Below are 20,051 nucleotides of genomic sequence, written 5' to 3'. Positions count from 1 at the left end.
TCCATCTATCCCGGTTTTGTGCATCCTCTTCTCTCACACCAGCTAATAATAATAATAATAATAATAATAATAATAATAATAATAATAATAATAATAATACGAAGATAAAGAAGAGCTAAGTTTTATTTTGGTAGTATAAACCGGAAAGGATGCGACCCACTTCAGTAACAGAGGCGCTTGTCCCACGTTGACGCGCTGAACTCGGATCAGTTTTGTTGGGCTTTCAAGACGCGGGCGCACCTGAGCACAGAAAACCCCTCCGGTCGTCGGCCACTTGTTCAGGGACACCTTTGAGGACCAAGTCCAGGACAATTGTGGAACTTTTTCTGTGGATAATTCATAAACCTGGCTAATTTTTAACTAACATTTACTGGAGTGGCAGCACGAGAGTACCCTTGGCCGGTTGAGTAGTCGGGCCAAGTTACTAAAAAGGAGGAGAGGGGAAAAACCACACTTCCGGTGTGGTTTTATTTTATTTTTTTTATGATATCTGAAGAGGATTTTATTTAAGTATGCTCGGGGCGGAGAGCAGACTAGAAAGCCGGCTAAATACGCTGGAGGTCCTCATGAGGAATCCGGAGTCGGTGTTAAACTTGGCAACACTGTTGGTGAGTAGAAAAAAACACATCGAAGGGACACTAAAGATGTTAACGTCATTTTCTGTTCACGTCATTAATGGCCACCGGTTAGACGAGCTCGTATAACACCTGCAAACACAAACACTTACGAGACAGGTTATCATAGCTACACTTACACATTCGGGTCTTATTTCTGATTAATGCTGATCAGACAATAATCATTTATTACCCACAGCACGGTGGACAAGTGGTTTGCAAACTGTGAGGACACAGTTTGGGGTTTTGAGTCTCAGCTCTGTTCCTGTGTGTGCACTGTGCAGAGTTCTACGTGTTTCTGCTTCCTCCCACATTCCAAAAACAGGCATGTTAGGTTCGCTAAAGACTCCTAAAATGTCAATGTGTGTGCGTTTGTGCATGTCAATCTATCTATCAATCGATTTTTGGAATTGGTTCGATTGTGAGTAGCACTCTTCATATATAAAAGGACAAAACATTACAGAGGTCTGTGATTCAATTCTGGGCTAGAGCCTTCTTGGCCACCTATGTGGCTTTTCTCTGGGTACTGCGTAGGTTAACTTAGTTGGTTAACTGATCACTCTAAATTGTCATTGGGTGTGATTGTGAGGGTGAATTTGTCATAGTGCACCTTACTATTGCAAGCGCGAAGACAACTAGGGATAGGCTCCAGCATGGTCACGAAGACAAACGACGCGAATCAGATTCTGTGACATTTTAAGACCGCTGGAATTCAATTCAAAATGGGGTAGGAATACCCACGTTATCATCGGTTAACATTGGGCTACCTTTGACTTTCCACTGTTGTGTTGTGCCAAATACAAAGTTCACATGCCAGTTGTTGCTTGCTATCACATTTTATCAAGAATACAGGACCAGTTTAACCCCGTTTCCTATTTGATTTTCCGAACATTCTACAGTTTAGTTCATTCATGGCCTCATTCAGACTCCAAATAAATGTCAACGTAGTCCTGAAAGGAATGTTTCCTCATACTTGAATTGTTTGTCACTTTTGTAAATGACATCATGCAACGTCATTTCAAGAAAATAACTTTGTGTCTTTGTAATCACAAAGACTGTCATGGGTGTCTCCTTTTTTTTCAACATCCAGCCAGATGGACACAGTAATGTCCGCTAAGCTAGCTAAGTGCTCTGGCACCTCCCACGCAGGAAGCGTCTGGTCACATCCTGGAATTGAGGTGCCGATAACCCGCTGTGACCTCACATTGTCTCCATCCCGTTTGTTCACGAAGGCATGCCTGTTTAAATTTGTGAATTTCCCTGAAAACGTGACAACTTGTAAGGTTTTGACAGGTGTTTGCGCTTTTGGTGTGATCAATGGAGATGGTCACGGTTGAGAACAACACATCACTTGAAAGTATTAATAATCGTTATAGATCCTATGTTTTTTTTTTGCACTTTCAATAAGAATAAACACAGCAAACGGAAATACGAAACAATAGAAACTTTCAGTCTCAAGTGAAACATGTCAATGAAATTAAAAAAGAAAAATAAGAAAAAAAATGGTGATTTTATCGGAAACAATGTCAATGAAATGATACATTCCAGGGTCTAACCGTGGCAAAAATACTCTTCATCATCGATCAATACAGTAGACAGCCGATCAGTTTTTCTTTTACATTATTTAATGCCAAACATATAGAAGTTTTTTCCAAGTCCAAAGCCATAAGCTGTTTGTCGCACAATAAATAGCATGTGAGCCTATTTCCACCCATCTGCGGTTGGGGGTTTAGGGGGGAATCTCTCTTCACTGCTGCTATTTAAAGCACAGAATTGTTCCGGTTGCCCCCCTTGCTCACCCAGGCACATGTCTGTCACTAACGGGTTGTGAAAGATCCACCGGCTGGCTTGGCGTTTTGATGCCATGTAGAAACCCGATGCAGGCACTGACGCAAGGGGAGGCCGTGGCGCTAAGCCAACTATCCGCCTGACAGCGAGGGGGCAGTAGTGAGAAGCAGGGGGAAGGGGTCGTGTGTCGAGATGAAAATGACTGATTTGTCTCTACATTTTGATCAAGGCGTCTTATCCTTTATTACGTCTCGAGTTCATGTCCTGACTTCTCATATTGTCGGTCTGTCATAATTCCTGATGATTATTTTTCTTTCTCTTCCAGGATTCCATAAATGCCTTGGCTCACGATTTAAACTACCCCGCTCTGCGGAAGAACAAGAATATTGAAACATTTCTCAGCCGATGTAAGTTGCTTCGGTGTTACCAAGCATTTTGCAACCAAATGTGTTTAAAAAAAAGACCCCATCAACTCTCTCGGCAGACGAAAAGGCGGTGAGCCAGCTCCGTGAGCTGCAGGTCAAGCTTGATGACTTTGAAAAGGTGAAGCTGATCGGAAGAGGAGCTTACGGAGAAGTGCAGCTGGTGAGAGGCCTCGGGAACTCAATGAACCGCACACCCGGCAGCCGCTTTGTTAGGTACACCTGCACAATCGATCGAGGTGTATCAAAAAAGATCTGCTCTGTACCGAAACTGAAAATCAGTGATTGTTTTTTTTTTGGCGACATGAGTGAAATGAAAGCATGATAATAATTTATACTAGTAGGCCTATGCTCGTCATTCAAGTTTGGAGGCACAAGCTCATAAGGGAGCTTGTGTAGCACCACAAGGCTTGTGCGACGAGCCTGTTGGGACAGGAGCAGCACGTGAGATGCCAGTGATTTTGTGTATGTCTGTGTGTGTATGGCGGTATTGCTTCGCTGGAGTTGAACATGTGCGAGCACGTCGTTCTTCAGGCGTGTGCATTTTAACTCATTTACTGCCAGACGATGTGCAAATATGTGCCAGTGCCAGTGTTTTTGTCATTTTCACCCAAATTGCAGGAACCACAGAATATTGAGTATTAGGACGACATAAACATTCAATGCAACATAAGAAAACTTAGACTATCTTCTTTAATCAGAAAAAAAATGAGTTAATTCCTAAGTTATATGGGTCTGGAGTTATCTGAGGTTGACATGGGGACGATTTGCAAAACACAATACATACATATTGATTTATATAGCGCTTTAACAACAGCTGAAACTGTAACAAAGTTCTAACATGGACAAAACGCAAATGCTGCCTCCACGTGGAAGAGCAAAAACATTTCCAGAGGTCTGACCAGCGCTTTGTGCTGCGTTAGGCTGCCGCTGCTCCCCCGTGGAAAAAAACTTGTGACTGTAAAGTGTCCTTGAGAGCTTTGAAAGGCGCTTATAAATGAAATGTATTATTATTATGTTGGTGATGATGATGATGATGATTACTGTTATTGTTATTTATAGGCACCCCACGCAGAACAAACAAAAATAACAAATTCAGGAATTGCGTTAAATGTCACACTTTTCAATTCCTGAATAAATTAGGGAATGGCAGCGAATTAGTTAATTACAGCTTCATGCCTCATCAATGATCCCAATCGTCCCGACATTATAATACTTTTTCTGATTATTCCCGGGGCGCGAACGCTTCATCTGTGCCAATTTTGCCACCCCAGGTCCGACACAAAGCCTCCCGGAAAGTTTACGCCATGAAGAAGCTCAACAAATTTGAGATGATCAAACGATGCGACTCGGCTTTCTTCTGGGAGGAACGTCACATCATGGCCTTCTCCGAGAGCCCATGGGTCATCCAGGTTAGCGAAGATCCTGTCCTTGTTGCAATTTATGCACTTTACGGGCAGGAGCGGAGTGAACAAATCTTCGGGCAACGGGCGAGGGATACCCTGAACCGCAGAAAAATGATCCCCTAAAAGTTATGTTAGATGTTAGCAACACATTGTTAGCCAGATAACTAACTTGAAAAAAATCGTGAAAAAATGCATCCGCTTGCTTATGTGCGCTTCCTAGTTATGCTGCGCCTTCCAAGATGACCGCCACCTGTACATGGTGATGGAATTCATGGCGGGGGGCGACATGGTCACGCTCACGTTGAACTATGACATCCCGGAGAAGTGGGCTCGCTTCTACACGGCTGAGGCGGTGCTGGCCCTGGACGCCATCCACACCATGGGCTTCATCCACCGCGACATCAAACCAGACAACATGCTCCTCGACCTGCACGGGCATCTCAAACTGGCCGATTTCGGAACCTGCATGAAGATGGACTCTGTAAGTTGCCGTCTGTGTACTTTGGACCTTGTTCTCATTCCCGGTTGATTCTTTGCCGAGCTCAATTGCCCCACCTAGTGTTTTGAGTACCCAACCATCGACAATGTGCTTCTGTGTGTCCAAAGACAGGCATGGTCCACTGTGACACGGCCGTGGGCACACCCGACTACATCTCCCCCGAGGTGCTGCAGTCTCAAGGAAGCGAGGGTCACTACGGGCGGGAATGCGACTGGTGGGCTGTTGGGGTCTTTCTATATGAGCTGTTAGTGGGTGAGTGACCTCTTGTGGATATAATGTGCGTACGCACCCAACAACGATAGAGGTCATTTTAAATTTGATCTGATTACCCTTCCGCTATGAATATGTGAACTTATTTGTCACACAGGGGAAACTCCTTTCTACGCCGATTCCCTGGTGGGAACCTACGGCAAGATCATGAACCACAAAAGTTCCCTCATCTTTCCAGATGATATGGAAATGTCCCAGGAGGCCAAAAACCTCATCTGTGCTTTTCTAACTGACAGGTTTGTTCTCATCTTTACACTCAACGCCCTGGAATTGACACCATATATTTTATTTCTTTTAAATAATAATAATTATTATACTGTGACTGTAAAGTGTCCTTGAGAGTTTTGAAAGGCGCTTATAAATGAAATGTATTATTATTATTGATATATAATAATAATAATAATAATTATTATTATTATTATTATTATACATTGTATTTATAAGCGCATTTCAAAACTCAAGGACATAGCTAATATATATAGCTAATAGCTAGCTAGATAGCTAACTCATTCACTGCCAGACGTGTGCAAAAATGTGTCCACTCCACTCCAGTGCCAGGGTTTTTGTCATTGTCATTGTCAATGCAGCGTAAGAAACCTTAGATTCTCTACTTTCATCAGAAAAAAAGTTAATTCCTAAATTAGATGGTTCTGGAGTTACATGAGCTTGAAATGAGGGCAGCTTTCCAAAATACAATGCAATACACATAATAGTCTATATAGCTGAAGCTGGAACAAAGCGCTAATATGGAAAAAACTGCTGCCCCCTCCTGGAAGGAAAAACATTTCCAGAGGTCTGACCAGCGCTTTATCAACACCTTAAGTAAAAAACAAAACCCGAACAAATTCGGGAATGGCGCTTCACGTCATATTTTCAATTCCCGAATAAAGTCCTGAATGGCAGTGAATGAGTTAAAATCATATTAACCCACAAAAAATAGCTTCACGAGAGAAGAGACAGCTTCCTATTTACATTTAGAACTCACGCCTCGCACCCACGCCCAAAAGGACTCAAACGCAACCATTTCTACCTCAATACAGAGAAGCCTTTCACTTTTTTGCCCCTCTGTTTATTTACCGTCTCACTCAGCATTCTCCCTTTTCTCCAATGACAGAATGTTCACCGTTTTTTTTTTAATTATGTGAGCGGGCGAGTTTTAAGCCCACTGTGCCGCCTTTCCTTCACCCCGCCCCTTCATTTTTCTTCCTGTTGGCTGAGTTTGGAATGTCCCACACGTGGCATTCGCGTCTCTCGGGCCGTGCACCCAGTGGGGGGTGTAGGTTGACTTTCAAAGAGGTGCAAGTTGGGGGTGCTCTTCAGTCTGTGCATGTTAATTGGACTTTGAGTATCTCGGGCAGTCACAGGAGGATCAATGCTGACAGTGGAGGTGTTTTCAGTCAGATTGTTTTAGACTCCTCCCACCCCCCCCTGTGTGCAGGGAGGTTCGTCTGGGACGCACCGGAGTGGAGGAAATCAAAAGCCATCCTTTCTTCAAGAGCGATCAGTGGACCTTTGACAACATCCGAGAGAGTAAGTTTCTGTTTTGGAAATTTTCTTCATTTCTCTTGAGATTTCCTACTTCTTGTTTTGAGCATTTTGGTACCACAGGGCCTGCCAACGGTTGACGGATGACTTCCATGTATGCGCTGTATTTTTGGCACGCATGATTTCCATGTGCTCATCCTTCAAGATGTGATGCAGAAGGGACCTGCAGGCAGGAATAACTCAACAAATCTTCTTTTCGTGAAGCCTAGAGTGGAATAATAATGGATGAGAATACTTTTGAGAGTCACACTAATCAAAGCAAAAAGGTTGTGACAATCTCCGGAGCAGCCGGATAACTGTGAGCCAAGTATTATGTCATATTTGCCTGGCTTTTATCAAGTACAGGATAGGCACGTAACACTGCGTAACACTGCGTGTTTTTTAGGGGGGAGGATTCGTAGCAAGAGCACAATAATTATACTTTAGCTCCATCTGCCTTTCATTTTGACAACACATGATTTCTGATCAGAATCTGACGAGTGCATGTTCCTATGCACCTCCAATGCCCCTCCACGCCATCCTTGCGCCTCGTAGATTCGACCTACCAGGACTTCGTCCCAGCGGGTGATTGGAAGGATGTGGCAGGCAGAGGCACCCTCCTCGTAGGGTCGGGTGGGGCCCACCGTGCGGCCGGGGCGTAATGAGAAGGGACGCCCCGGTAGCGAGGTTTTGCGCCCGCTCGCTCGCTGTCACTGTGGCCTACGCTGCCTGTCATTAGGCACCCTCTATCAGGGTGCATTCTGGGAAATTGAGCCACAAACGCCACCACTTTTTGCCTTTTTTTTAATCCCGATTCGCTTCAATTCTCCGCGCTCGACTTTCATGAAGATGAATTTAGATTGCGAGGATGAGCTCTTGTCACTTTTTTTCTTGAAAGTTCCACCACGAAAGAAAATTATTTTTAACCATATGTCATTGATATCAATGACGTTGTTGATTCTGAATGAAAAACACATTTGCATGGCATTTTGTTCACAGCTAAGCGATCGCCACAGGCACTATTCAATTCAATCGGCCAAACATTTGAAAGGGGAGTAAAATAAGCTATTTTTATAAAACAGCAGAACTAAATAACCCTGTTGGTGTGAGGTTTAATTTGGATCGTGCTTACAACACACATCTGAGATTGTTACCACATAGGATTAGTTATGCTGATGAGGTGATACCAGAGCAAATGGGGCAATCAGGCCAGTCATAGACCATAATCAGTCAGGACAATAGGGGTAATCAGTGTAGCCTCAAGAAATAGTCCTCTGCTCCCCCCCAACCTCAGAGCAGGGACCTATCAGAGCAGTGGTCTGGCAACACCACCACAGTAGGGATATATACAGTATATAGGGCCAGAGCTACTAGCAAAAATTTTAGTTAGCTGACAAAGCCTCTTGGATGAGAAGCGAAACGTCCAACACTTTCAAAGAAGTACAGATGACGGATGAAGAAACCTTTTCATCGATGGACCACTCCTGTATGACTGAGAGCCTACACAGACCTTAACATTTAGTATAATTCAAATGCTCTTATGGCTTGAGCCAAGGAACCCTGAAACTTCGTATATACAGTATTAAGAATACACACGCTATTAACAGCAAACTTACAAATGGAAGTGATCATTTTCGTTCAAGCCATCATAAAGAGCTTTACGTCATTTATCACCTTTCCGTGTCGTCTTTTGACAGATTTTTTTTCATGAGCATCCCTTAGAAGAGACCAGCGTTAAGGCTATATTTATGGAAGCCACTGTGTATGTGTGCGTGCGATCATGTTCGCACAAAGTAAGCACTGTGTGTGAAAAAAGGAGCAGCGGTCACCATGTCCATGCGCAAGTCTCTCTCTCTCTCTTTTTCTTTTTTTCCTTTTTTTTACTATGAGCAGCGAAGCAAGAAGCTGCTCCACTTGTGAAAGGCACTTTTGAAGGCACTTTTAACGTGTCCCAATGTCTCCCGACAGCCGTCGCTCCCGTCGTACCCGAGCTGAACAGCGACATTGACACCAGCAACTTTGATGACTTTGAGGATGATAAAGGAGCCGCTGAGACCTTCCCTCCACCGAAAGCCTTCGTGGGCAACCAGCTACCATTTGTGGGCTTCACTTACTTCAAGGAAGACCAGTATGTCATTTTTCTTATTTTTATCCTGATACTATATTATTACTTTTTTAATGAGTTATTTTTTTAAAGGCCTGTGACGGTTGGAGACCGAGGGCACGGCAGCTACCTTTTATTTAAAGAGCCTACCAGATTTCACACACTGTATGCTTGTTCAGTCTTCACACTGTGCTGCCTTGTTCTGACAGCCGACCCAAAATTGCCCTCGTCTCTCACCATAAGCTCCCTAAGCCTGCACGCTTTCGTGCCTGTAAAAAAAATATATAAATAAAAATCCATTTTGGGTTTGTAGTTGTCAGAGTTCATGAGCTTTTTTCCCAACATATGCGTCAGCTGTCTCATCTAAAGGAGCTGCTGAAGGTTAAAATATGACATAAACATGTAAAAACTACATACCTGTTGCTAACTAACGCTTGACTTTTTTCGCTCCCTGTGTCTTCCAGACTGCTGAAGAAAAAGAAAAACAAGTCTGTGCAAGAGAACGAAAAGGAAAAAGTGGAGGAAAAGCAACAGCACTGTGACAACAAGAAAGAAGTAAGCATTTGGGGAAACGGAATTGATAGAAATGAGGTACTAGCAGTGTCCTGTGATTTATTAGCAACTGCAGAAAAAACTGAATGAACTGGAGGAGCAGCTCGACCATGAAATGCAGGCCAAAGACGAGCTGGAGCACAAGTTTCGGTACAAGGGGAACTCCGTAAAGAAAAACAATGTGACACTTTTGGACTCAATATTCTGTCGTGACAAATGCTTTGTTTTTTTGCAGAAATGCCACCAATCGTTTAGACAAGTTAGTCAAGGATTTAGACAAGGAGGTGAGGATAGATGCCATTCCAGCCATGTTTTTTTTTCCATCCCCCCCGACGGCTTACCTTGAGTGTCTTCCTTTTGATTAGATGAACAGCAGACAGCGCGTGGAGGCCTCTTTGAGGCAGATAGAGCGCGAACACGCGCTGCTGCAGCACCACAGTACCGAGAACCAACGTAAAGTCGAGATTGAGACTGACAGGAAACGCGGGCTGGAGAACGAATGTGAGCGGCCATATTTCAATGCTACCAAGTGTCATTCTGTGTGTTCAAACTGCTCCTTTTTAACCGATGTTGTTAGATGAAACCTTTTGCCATCTCATACTTGTGTCATTCTAGTGAATAACCTGAAGGACCAGTTCGAGGATCTCAAGAAGAAAAACTACAATTCACAGATCTCAAGTGAGAAGAACATCCAGCTGCAGAAACAAGTGAGGAAAAGAGAAGTAAAGGGTGATGTCTGAATAGGAGAGAAAATGTTCCGGCTGTCACCAAAGTTTTTGCAGAATATGAGATTAAATATTCTTCTCCTTCAGCACGCACCACAACAGGAAAACAAGCTCAATTTGTGTAGATAAAGACAACAAAAAGTATAACAAGTAGTCAAAATGTATCATTTCAACATGCATTTGAGAAGACTTACCAAAAAATTAAGTAAAAACATTCTCATGGGCAGCTTGAGGAGGCAGCGGGGACACTTCAGGCGGAACAGGAGACGGCGACGAAGCTCAAGAAGAACCAGGCGGAGATGCAGAAACAGACCCACAGCCTTGAGCTGAGCCTCACGGAAGCACACGAGAAGTGCAAGCGGCTGGAGGAGGCCAAGTCGGCGCTGGAGAAGCAGCTGACGGCACTGCGGGACGAGCTGGAGACTGAGAAGAGGGAACGCAGCATCAAGATGGATCTTATTGCCAACCTCCAGGGTGAGCCATTTGCTTCATGACGGGGCTTCGTGCACGCAACTGGTTGTATACGATTCTGGATTACAATGCTGCCATTTTTACAAATCTGAATCTTAATGAAATAACTGAAAATTGTTCATACTTTTGAATAATAAAGAGAATATTCACATCCGCTGCGATGATAAATTCCCACTTGGAGCTCTAACAGGCAAATAAGATGTCAATTGTTTATTTGAAGTCAATGTTTGGAAATGTTTCGGTCATCAGTGGGTGGAAACAGAGTTTGGCCTTTTCGCGCGATGACTCCATTTTTCCTCTCTAATTGGTTTTTAAAAAAATCACATGGGCGAAGATCGGTATAAGTGTAAAATATATTATTTGTTTTTGGGGCCCACGTTAGACAAACATTATGTCATCATGTCTCACTACTAGATGTCTGGCTGTTTTTTATTTATCTTTGACTGTTTTTTTAAAGGATTTATTCTATATACACACTTGTATTCACCTCCCTCAGGACACACATCTGGGCTGAAAGAGGAAGTGAAAGAAATTAAGTCATGTTTATCCAACGTCCAGACTGAAAAGAACCAACTCCAGAAGAAGCTCAATAACCTTGAGAAGGTTGGCTTCTTCTTCGTTTTAACTACCGGATTTACCAAACTCGGATGTTGATGGTTTGATTGAAATAATTAAAAAAATGTAACCTGTAAACTCTGCTCGGACCGTTTAGGAAAAGAGCAACCAAGAAATCGAGCTGACGTTTAAGTTGAAGTCACTCCAACATAATCTGGAGCAGGAGGAAGGTGAACACAAAGCTACCAAGGCCAAGTTGGCGGATGAAAATCAAATTTATCAGTCGATCGAGGTGGCAAAATCTGCAGCCTTAAAAGGTGAGTGGAAACGAAATATACCTCTCACTTGATTTATCATAAAATCTTCTTTAAAGGGATTCTGTATAACCATAAAATTATTCCAAATGAATCTCGATAACAATCGGGTTATAAATAACAAGCAAAAAAAAACGTTTTCCTCTGCTTTAAAAGTCTTTTTCATCGAAATTATGTATTTGGTCATTCAGAGATGGAACGCAGCCTTCAGGAGGAGCGCACTCTGAAGCAGGAGCTGGAAGCTAAGCTCCTGCAGCTCAAGAAAGATCACTCCATGCTGGACTGCGATTACAAACAGGCGCAGCACAAACTGGACGAGCTGCACTCGGTGAAGAAAAGAGTTTCCGAAGAGGTGAGCTTGGCAGCGATACGACTTATTACAAGATAATGATGAGTGATTGATCACGTGGACATTGTCCTCACGTAGGTGAGGAACCTGGGCCTGCGTTTGGAACAGGAAGTTCACAAGCTCAGCCTGGCCCAGAGTGACCTGAAGATGGAGAAACAGCAGATGACCGTCCTGCGCACCTCCGAAAAACAGCTCAAGCAGGAGCTCAATCAACTCCTGGAGATGAAACAGGTTCTGGAGAAACAAAACCAAGAACTGCGCAGGTCAGGCCAACCACCTCGAGCATGGGTGATCTAAAACACACGTGTTGATTTGAAGAAACCGATGTGGGCGTGATAGATTGATGGTGCCGTTACAGGGAGAAGCAAGAGTCGGAAGGCCTGCTGAAAGATTTAAAGGACCAGCTGGAAGCGGAACAATATTTCACGGTAGAACTCTCACGCTCTCTGGAATTTTTTTTTCCCACCATGTTTGACCGTCGGTATTGCCCCCACCCCCGTGCGAGTTTTCCAATCTGAAATGGAAACGAAACCCTGCTTCTGTATTTAGACCCTTTACAAGACGCAGATCCGCGAGTTGAAGGAGGAGTGTGATGAGAGGAGCACCTTGTACAAAGAGACTCAGCAGCGTCTGGAAGAGTACCAGGAGGAGAGGTAATTGCGGCTGAGTGGCGCTAGCGCAACACGTCCAAGGGGCACAAAGTAGCAACAATGTATATTTTTTAATGCTGCAGGGCTTCTGCTCTCATGCAATTTGTGCCACTTGGCGGTATAAAGAGCAGCCTTTTTTTACCACAAATAGGACATTGGAATTGTGAACCTCCTCTAAAAATATCTTATTTTCTGGTGTATAAGGCGTATCCCCCAATGAATGGTGTATTTTCAAACTTTTTCCATATATAAGGCACACCGGACTACAAATATAATACTGTATATCAATACATAAAAGTTTTCCAAATAAAAGGTGCAACTGCGTATAAGGCGCATTGTCACCTTTTGAAGAAAATCAATGCTTTTTGGTGCGCCTTATACACCGGAAAATAGTTTTGCGAAGTACAAATGCCAAGTATTGGCTTTAGAAATAAAATGCATTATTATTATTATTATTATTATTATTATTATTATAAAATGTTATTATTATTAATATTCAGGCAAAAAAAATATTCGGTCAGCATTAGAAACAGATCCTTCACTTTTTTTATTATTGCGTTAAATTAAATTTTATATATCAAAAGTGTAACTTTAAAGCACGTTGTGATGAAAGTGTAAAATTAAAAAAATAAAAAAAAACAAAACCCTCAAATATGAAACATTTTAACGACCTGGTCATTTAAATTTAGTGTTTTCTCCAGATCATATTGTCACTACAAAATATAACAAACAAGAATGGTAAATTCAATCCTTTTGACGCCTGAATTTATTTCCAATTTAAAAAAAAATAGGTGTGTCTGTGTTACCCTGCACATTGAATTTATGACATATCAGAGAATCATACTTTTTCCCCCCGATCACTTTCATCGATTGTTTTTTTCCCCTTCTCTTCCCAACCACAGGGAATCGCTCACTTCCCAACTTGAAGTCAGCCTTACCAAGGCGGACTCTGAACAGTTGGCGCGCTCCATTGCAGAGGAGCAATACTCTGATCTGGAAAAGGAGAAGATCATGAAGGAACTGGAGATCAAAGACATGATGGCAAAACACAAACAGGAACTTGGCGAAAAGGAGGCCACCATCGGATCGGTGAGGCGCGGCTAACCACTACAAGACCCGTTATTCCACCAAACTGTTAACATTTTGCAATTTATTTATGCACGTGGATGCACTTGTTCGAACCATTTTTTTTCTCCTTCCCAGCTGGAAGAATCCAATCGCACGCTGACGGTGGATGTTGCCAACCTCGCCAGTGAGAAGGAGGAACTCAACAGCCAGCTAAAAGAACTGCAGCAACGTGCGAGAAATAATTTCAAATGTTTTTTTTTCCCTCTACTCCACAAATCAACTTCGCCCGTTAATGTTCCATTCTTACCGCAGAGCTCCAGGACGCAAAGGATGAGGAGCAGAACATGAGCACTCTCATCGTGGCCTTTGAAAAGCAACTGCAGACTGAACGGACGCTAAAAATTCAAGTGCGTCTTATGCTTTCGAGCAAGTCTTGCGATTTCACTCGGTTTACTCACTAAATTGTGCGATCCGTCACCCAGGCGATCAACAAGCTCGCTGAGGTGATGAACCGCAGGGAGCCGGCGAGGGGAGGCCATCGAGGCACCGACACGGAGGTGCACAAGAAGGAGAAGGAGAACAGGAAGCTCCAACTTGAGCTGCGATCAGAGAAGGACAAACTGAACAGCACCATTATCAAATACCAGCGGGAGTTGTCGGAAATGCAGGCGGTGAGAATGGCTTATCTTCCGCAGAGATTGACTGTGCCCATTTCATTGTTTACATTCTATTATGTTCATAATACAGTGATACCTCGGGTCACGAATCATTAAATTTGAGAGAATATAATCACGGCATACGAACAGCCACGGTCGAACAGCGCCACCGTGGCTGGCGGACTAGTTTTTCACACCCCCTTTGAATGCAGATGTGGTTTGTTATCGAGTGGAGTACTTTTGGTATTATGGGACCGAAAAAGACCCCACCACAGGCTAGTGTTAAGCCGAAGAGGACACAAAAGAAAATTATGGAAGAGCAGAAGAAGATCAATGAAAAACACATACGAGGTGTGCGTTTGTGTGACTTAGCGTCCCAGTACCAATATGCAAAGTCGACCATTGCTACGTGTGGCTAAGGGTGTTTCTGAGTGGTCTAAGCAACGGTCTCAGGCAATAGAAGAGGTTGAAAAACTGTGAGTGAGGTTATTATCACAGAGAAAGCACGGCAACTTTACTCCGATATCATCAAGAGACAACTACATCAATGACCATCATAAAGGTAAATAAAACGACTTTATTATACTGTACTGTTTATTTCTTTCATTACAATACAATAGCACATTTATTATACATAAAATAAGGTATATTTTGTGTAGTTTTAAGTCTTATTTTGCAGAAAATTATGTTTTTTGATGACCTGGGAATGGATTATTCTCATTTTTAATGGTTTCTTATAGGAAATAACTGACACACAAACTTTTCGCCTTACACACACTTTCTGGGAACCAATTAAGTTCGTAAGTTGAGGTATCACTGTATTTCAAAAGCATTTTTTTTTTTTTTGTTTTTTTTAAGCCAGGAACAGATTAACGTCATTCCAGTTCTTTTCTGACGACTTTGAAAGCAAATTTCATCCATCTACATTTTTTTTTGCGTTTGTTTTTGTCCGCCCAGGTGATAGCAGAGGAAAACCAAGTGCGTCAGGAGCTTCAGATGACATTAGACAGTAAGGACAGCGACATTGAGCAACTCCGCTGCCAGCTCACCTCCCTTAGCGTTCACTCTTTGGACACCACCAGCATCAGCAGCGACATGGACGCGGGCGAAGGCTACCCAGGTAACGACGTGACTTTCCATTTTCAAGCGTATCATTAGCGTCCGTCACTTCTTCAGTCTTCCGTCTCATTTCTCATTTTTTACTTCATATTCCGCAGCATCGTCTGCGGTGTTTCTGACTTTTTTTTCCTCCCTCCCGCTTTTCTGCACCACTCCTCCTTTCTTCTTCCCCTCCCTTTGGGCGCAGTGCGCATTACTCACTCACACACCTCCGAATCAATGTCTTTCACCTACGAGCGCACACACAAATCAGTGTGCGTGGACACCCGGCCTGACCTCCGTTCGGCGCGTTCTCTCTTTGACTCCGACTCTGATTCGGAGGATGGAGAAAAAGTTGAAAATGAGAAGCGGGGACGGCGTCCCCTGGCTCTCACCTATCAGGAGCCTGATCTTGCAGGTGACCCCTCCAGTCCTCTCCCTTGCATGGTGGTGAAAATTAAAGAAAGGCTTGAAGCTTCAAACCTTACTTACTCAAAATTATAGATGCTTGAAGTTCTCTGTGTTCGTCTCAATTTTGACAGATTTAGATTTGACAGATCTTACTCGCTCTTATTGTCGTTTTAATCCAACACATAATAACAATTTTTTTAAGCGTACCATTGTGAAATTAGGTCCCGCTGAATACCCAATTTGGTCTCACTCTGTGCATGGAAAAAAAATCTAAATCCGACCACGGTTGAGCTCAGCGTGACGTCAACTAATCCCTTCTCCTCTTGTTTACTCTGATTCTGCCGTGTCTTAATATCCTCGATGTCCACCGATGCATAATCACAGCCTGACTTTTGACTTCAAAAGAGGCACGTGATTTGTTATTGGATTGGATTTGCCTTTATTATTTATTTATTTGTTTATTTATTTATTTATATGTATGATAAATGGCGGGGAGAGGGAGTCTAAGAGATTCAATTTATTCAAATAAAATTCCATCAATGAGCACATAAAATACATCATTGTTGACTGTGTTGTTTTTAGATTCCAGACTCGAGGGCTGGCTTTCGCTCCCTACCAAGCACACAAAGCGCTTCGGCTGGGACAAAAAGGTAACAGCATTACGTCAAGTAACTTTATTTTATCTCATTTTCTGACCAAATTTCACCCTCATTTCCTTTTCAACAGTTTGTCGTTGTTAGCAGTAAAAAGATTCTCTTCTACAATAGCGAGCAGGACCGAGAACAGGCCAACCCCTTCATGATCTTGGACATCGAGTGAGTCTGTCTGCTTTGATTTCTACTTTGCCCCCCGAGCCACCTCCAACACGCCGGGGCCAGGAATCATTCAACTTTAATGACGTTCTTGCTCCGAAATAGAGACGAGAATCCCTAAAAAGATGATGATTCATAGCTTGAATATGACCATAAGATCTCATTTAAAATCAATACATTTTCTGCATCGGCATTTCAAGACCATTGTAAATTTTTAACTTGTCGAGAAGTGGTATACTGTGACCCCATTTATCATTATATTATTTCCTATGGATTCTTCCAGTTATTTAAAGTATTCTCTTTTGTCTGCTGCAGCAAACTCTTTCACGTCCGACCTGTCACTCAGACTGATGTGTACCGTGCAGACGCCGTAGAAATCCCACGGATATTTCAGGTAAGGCGATCGTACAATACAAATGACACTTTTTTTCCTCCTTTTTGTACATCAAAAGTAGAAAAATGAAACAATCCGGAGGATTCCTGTATTGTTCCATTACATTTTAAAGTCAGTTAAATTAATGACAAAGTTACATTGCCCACAAGTGGCCAGTTATGCTTACTGCAATATTATTTTCAAACAATTTGAGGCCCATTCTGATATGAAGCACAATGACCCCCTTAACACCGAACCTCCTTCCAGATCCTGTACGCCAACGAGGGTGAGAGCAAGCGTGATCAAGAGGTCGTCATGGAGACCACGCCCTTCGGCGAACGCCCTTCCCACATCAGCCACAAGGGCCACGAATTTATCCTGACGCTTTATCACTTCCCCTCGAGCTGCGAGGCGTGCACTCGACCCTTGTGGCACGTCTTTAAGCCGCCGCCGGCACTCGAGTGCCGCCGTTGCCACGTCAAGTGCCACAAGGACCACCTGGATAAGAAGGAGGAGGTCATTGTCCCCTGTAAAGGTCAGATCGATAATGGCTAACCCATTTCACTTTGTTCATTTTGACGTAAATGTCAATCTAAGGTTCTTTTCTTGTCCGTGAACAGTGAACTACGACATGTCCACCGCCAAAGAGCTGCTCTTGCTGACCGGCAGCCGAGAGGAACAGCAGCGATGGGTTAGCCACCTCCTCAAACGCATCCCTAGGAAACACCCGCAGTCCACCGCTCCGGCCCACCGACCCGAGGCATCGGCCCGATCCTCCCCCCGCGTTTCGCCCCGTCCGTCACCAAGGGGCTCGCCGCAGATTTCGCCGCATCGCGGGGCCATCAGAGTCTCATCCACCAGACCGCAGCAGTCATCCGGGAAAGCCAGGTAAGGGTTCCAACACTGTCTTGACACTTATTTTTATACACAAGTTTATCATCTATTGCTGCTTTACTTCAAACATTTTGTCATGTGTTTATTTATTTCTATATTTCTGTGACTATTATATGAAGCTATTCATCAGAGTTACGTAAATAGCAAAAATATGCACCACAATTTCCATTGCGTCGTCAGAAAAATTGAACAGTCTGCTTTTTCCGACGTTGACTGGAATCACGCTCATGTTAACTGTCAATCTAGCTGGAATCACGCTAATGTTAATTGTCAAGCTAGCTGGCTATTAGCCAGTGGCTTATGCTAGCTACTCTTCTGACATGGCGATTTTGTGTCTTTACAAAAAAAAGCATAAGAATTAATCAACATGCATTTATTTCTCAGTGAATAATTCCCCTTCATCAAAAACGTTGCAAATATTGAATCGTGAAATGAATGTGATTTCACTGTATTCATGTTTGTACGTGTTCACAAATGCCCACCTGAATGGGACCAAGCATTGTGCTTTCGAGCAACGGACATTTTACATGAAGCCGATTGGCAACCGCACAATCTGTCAGCCGTCCTGTTTTTAATTTTAACTGTTCACACCCCCCCCCCCCCCAAGTTAACTGGCTCTCGCCCCTCAGCAGCGGCCCCATGCTACGCATCATCCTCCACTGACCTCTTCACACACCATTCTAATGTTTCCCATGTTTGGGAGACTGTAAGTAACTGAGCTTCCACTCGACAACAGCTCCCCACCTGCCGGCCCGCATGCCGCAACGCCGATTTAACCTGCTCATCGTTCCACTCACAGCTCTCTGCACCCCCCCTGATTTATTATTGCTGGTGGCTAACGTCCCTCAGTTGAACCTCCGACTTACCGTTGCAGATTGCTTGATTTTGGCCTGAAAGACTTGAGGTGGTCATTGGACGACACCGACAGTGATGATGATATTTTCCTCTGAAAGAAGTGACAAAAGGGGGGAAGGAGGGTAAACTTGGCCTCTGCACCTTTGCATCTGGATTACGAGCACGTTTTTGTGTGTTTGCCTGACACTTGCGGTGAATTCAGAAGCATCAAAAATAATCATTGACAGAATGGGCCTTTATATAGTTTTCTATGGCTTGGTACAACTTCATTTAATTTTTTTTTAATGAAGTGTTGTATTTGTCCAAGCGGACAATTATTTTTCTTCATTGATATTTTAAATATTTTTTTGCTTGTGTGTGCGTGTGCCATTGGCAGCATGGGTATCTTTTTTTTTTTAATGTAATTTCTTTTCTATTTCTCTCCTCCAGTTAACCCTGACTCGACGAAGGAATTCTTCCTTTGTGGAAGATTGACAGCAGCGTGCCAACTCTTCAGGAAAGTAATTTTACTCAGAAAGTAGTTTTACTCTGAAAATAATGAACAAGAGCACAATTTTTACATGCCAATTTGTCAAATGGACCTTAAGAACAAAAACGAACGCTCACAGTTGGGTTTGAAGTGCAACAGGGTGCGTGCATCAAATGAAGAGGACTATTTGTGTAAATCTTCGAAGGTTTCGTACACGTGGATTTTTTTTTTCTCAGCGTCAAATATTATCACATCAACACGAGCTTCTCTGGAAATAGTTTACCGACCGAAATTGCACATTAATATTGAGACACCAGTTACGTTTTATTTTGTCACATTTGACAGTTGCCTTTTTAAAGATAACTCAATACATTTTTTGTTATTATTTTTGCTCCAATGCGCCAATAAAATTACACATGGATCACCCCCGTCCTCATTCACTCACACTTAAAGTGTATCCAATTTTATCAACAATTTGTGTTCAATAAAAGAGAAAGATTTTTTTTCACAAAATATTTGACCAGAATCGTTTTATCTCCCTTCAAGTGTTCTGGTAGTAGGAGCTTACATTAATTTTTCAAAAAGCGCCTAAACCCAACTGGAACTCATCATACATAATGGAATACCTCATCATGTTAGCCATCTGCGAAAAATTGTCCTTCACACTACACATTGAATTCCCTGGTTGAACGACCACCAAACTTATAACTCATAACCACAAACAGAATTTTTGTGAAACCTATACCAAGGCATTTAACCATTTTCTGTGGAATTTGTTCTCATCTAGATTGAGCGTGAGTCTCAGCCAATCACAGAGTACATTGAGACAAACAATGCTTGTACAGTGATACCTCGGTTTACGAATGCTTTAACTAACGAACATTAAATTTGTGAGAAAACTAGTTTTCTGTGTTATCTAAGCAACAGTCTCAGGCAAGAGGTTGAAAAACTTCTGTCGATTTGGATTAACGAAAAGCAGCTAGCAGGGGACATTGTGAGTGAGGGTATTATCGCTGAGAAAGCATGGCAACTTCACTCGGATATCATCAAGAGGCAACTACATCAATGACCATCACAAAGGTAAATAAAACGACTTTATTATACTGTACAGTTCATTTCTTTAATTACAATACAGTATCACATGTATTATACATAAAATAAGTTATATTTTT

At 42.8% G+C, this 20,051-nt stretch overlaps 1 protein-coding gene across 8 annotated transcripts; it reads left to right on the top strand.

Moving 5' to 3' along the window:
• Nucleotides 1-201: 201 nt before the first annotated feature.
• Nucleotides 202-19,392, top strand: LOC148883726 (rho-associated protein kinase 2-like). 8 transcript variants are annotated; one of them, XM_089021519.1, is made up of 34 exons: nt 202-608; nt 2,728-2,809; nt 2,887-2,987; nt 4,099-4,236; nt 4,451-4,711; nt 4,837-4,981; nt 5,097-5,235; nt 6,438-6,529; nt 8,492-8,651; nt 9,092-9,182; nt 9,247-9,329; nt 9,415-9,463; nt 9,545-9,680; nt 9,795-9,886; nt 10,132-10,378; nt 10,872-10,978; nt 11,088-11,247; nt 11,436-11,596; nt 11,672-11,856; nt 11,952-12,021; nt 12,143-12,246; nt 13,146-13,332; nt 13,447-13,540; nt 13,624-13,718; nt 13,794-13,982; nt 14,925-15,087; nt 15,274-15,483; nt 16,059-16,126; nt 16,203-16,291; nt 16,604-16,682; nt 16,929-17,196; nt 17,282-17,549; nt 18,430-18,532; nt 18,840-19,392. In XM_089021519.1, exons 1-33 carry the CDS (start codon nt 513-515, stop codon nt 18,503-18,505), a joined length of 4,485 nt encoding a protein of 1,494 aa, XP_088877645.1. In that variant the 5' UTR covers nt 202-512; the 3' UTR covers nt 18,506-18,532; nt 18,840-19,392. The 8 variants fall into 8 exon arrangements, with proteins under 8 accessions (XP_088877645.1, XP_088877647.1, XP_088877646.1 ...); XM_089021521.1 differs by lacking the exon at nt 18,430-18,532 and adding an exon at nt 18,188-18,261 and having other exon boundaries at nt 203-608; XM_089021520.1 differs by lacking the exon at nt 18,430-18,532 and adding an exon at nt 18,185-18,261 and having other exon boundaries at nt 203-608.
• Nucleotides 19,393-20,051: the final 659 nt, after the last annotated feature.

Source organism: Hippocampus bargibanti, linkage group LG19 (assembly GCF_051943395.1).
Source record: "Hippocampus bargibanti isolate YZ-2025 linkage group LG19, ASM5194339v1, whole genome shotgun sequence".
NCBI lineage: Eukaryota > Metazoa > Chordata > Actinopteri > Syngnathiformes > Syngnathidae > Hippocampus > Hippocampus bargibanti.
This window is presented reverse-complemented; position numbering and strand designations above follow the sequence as displayed.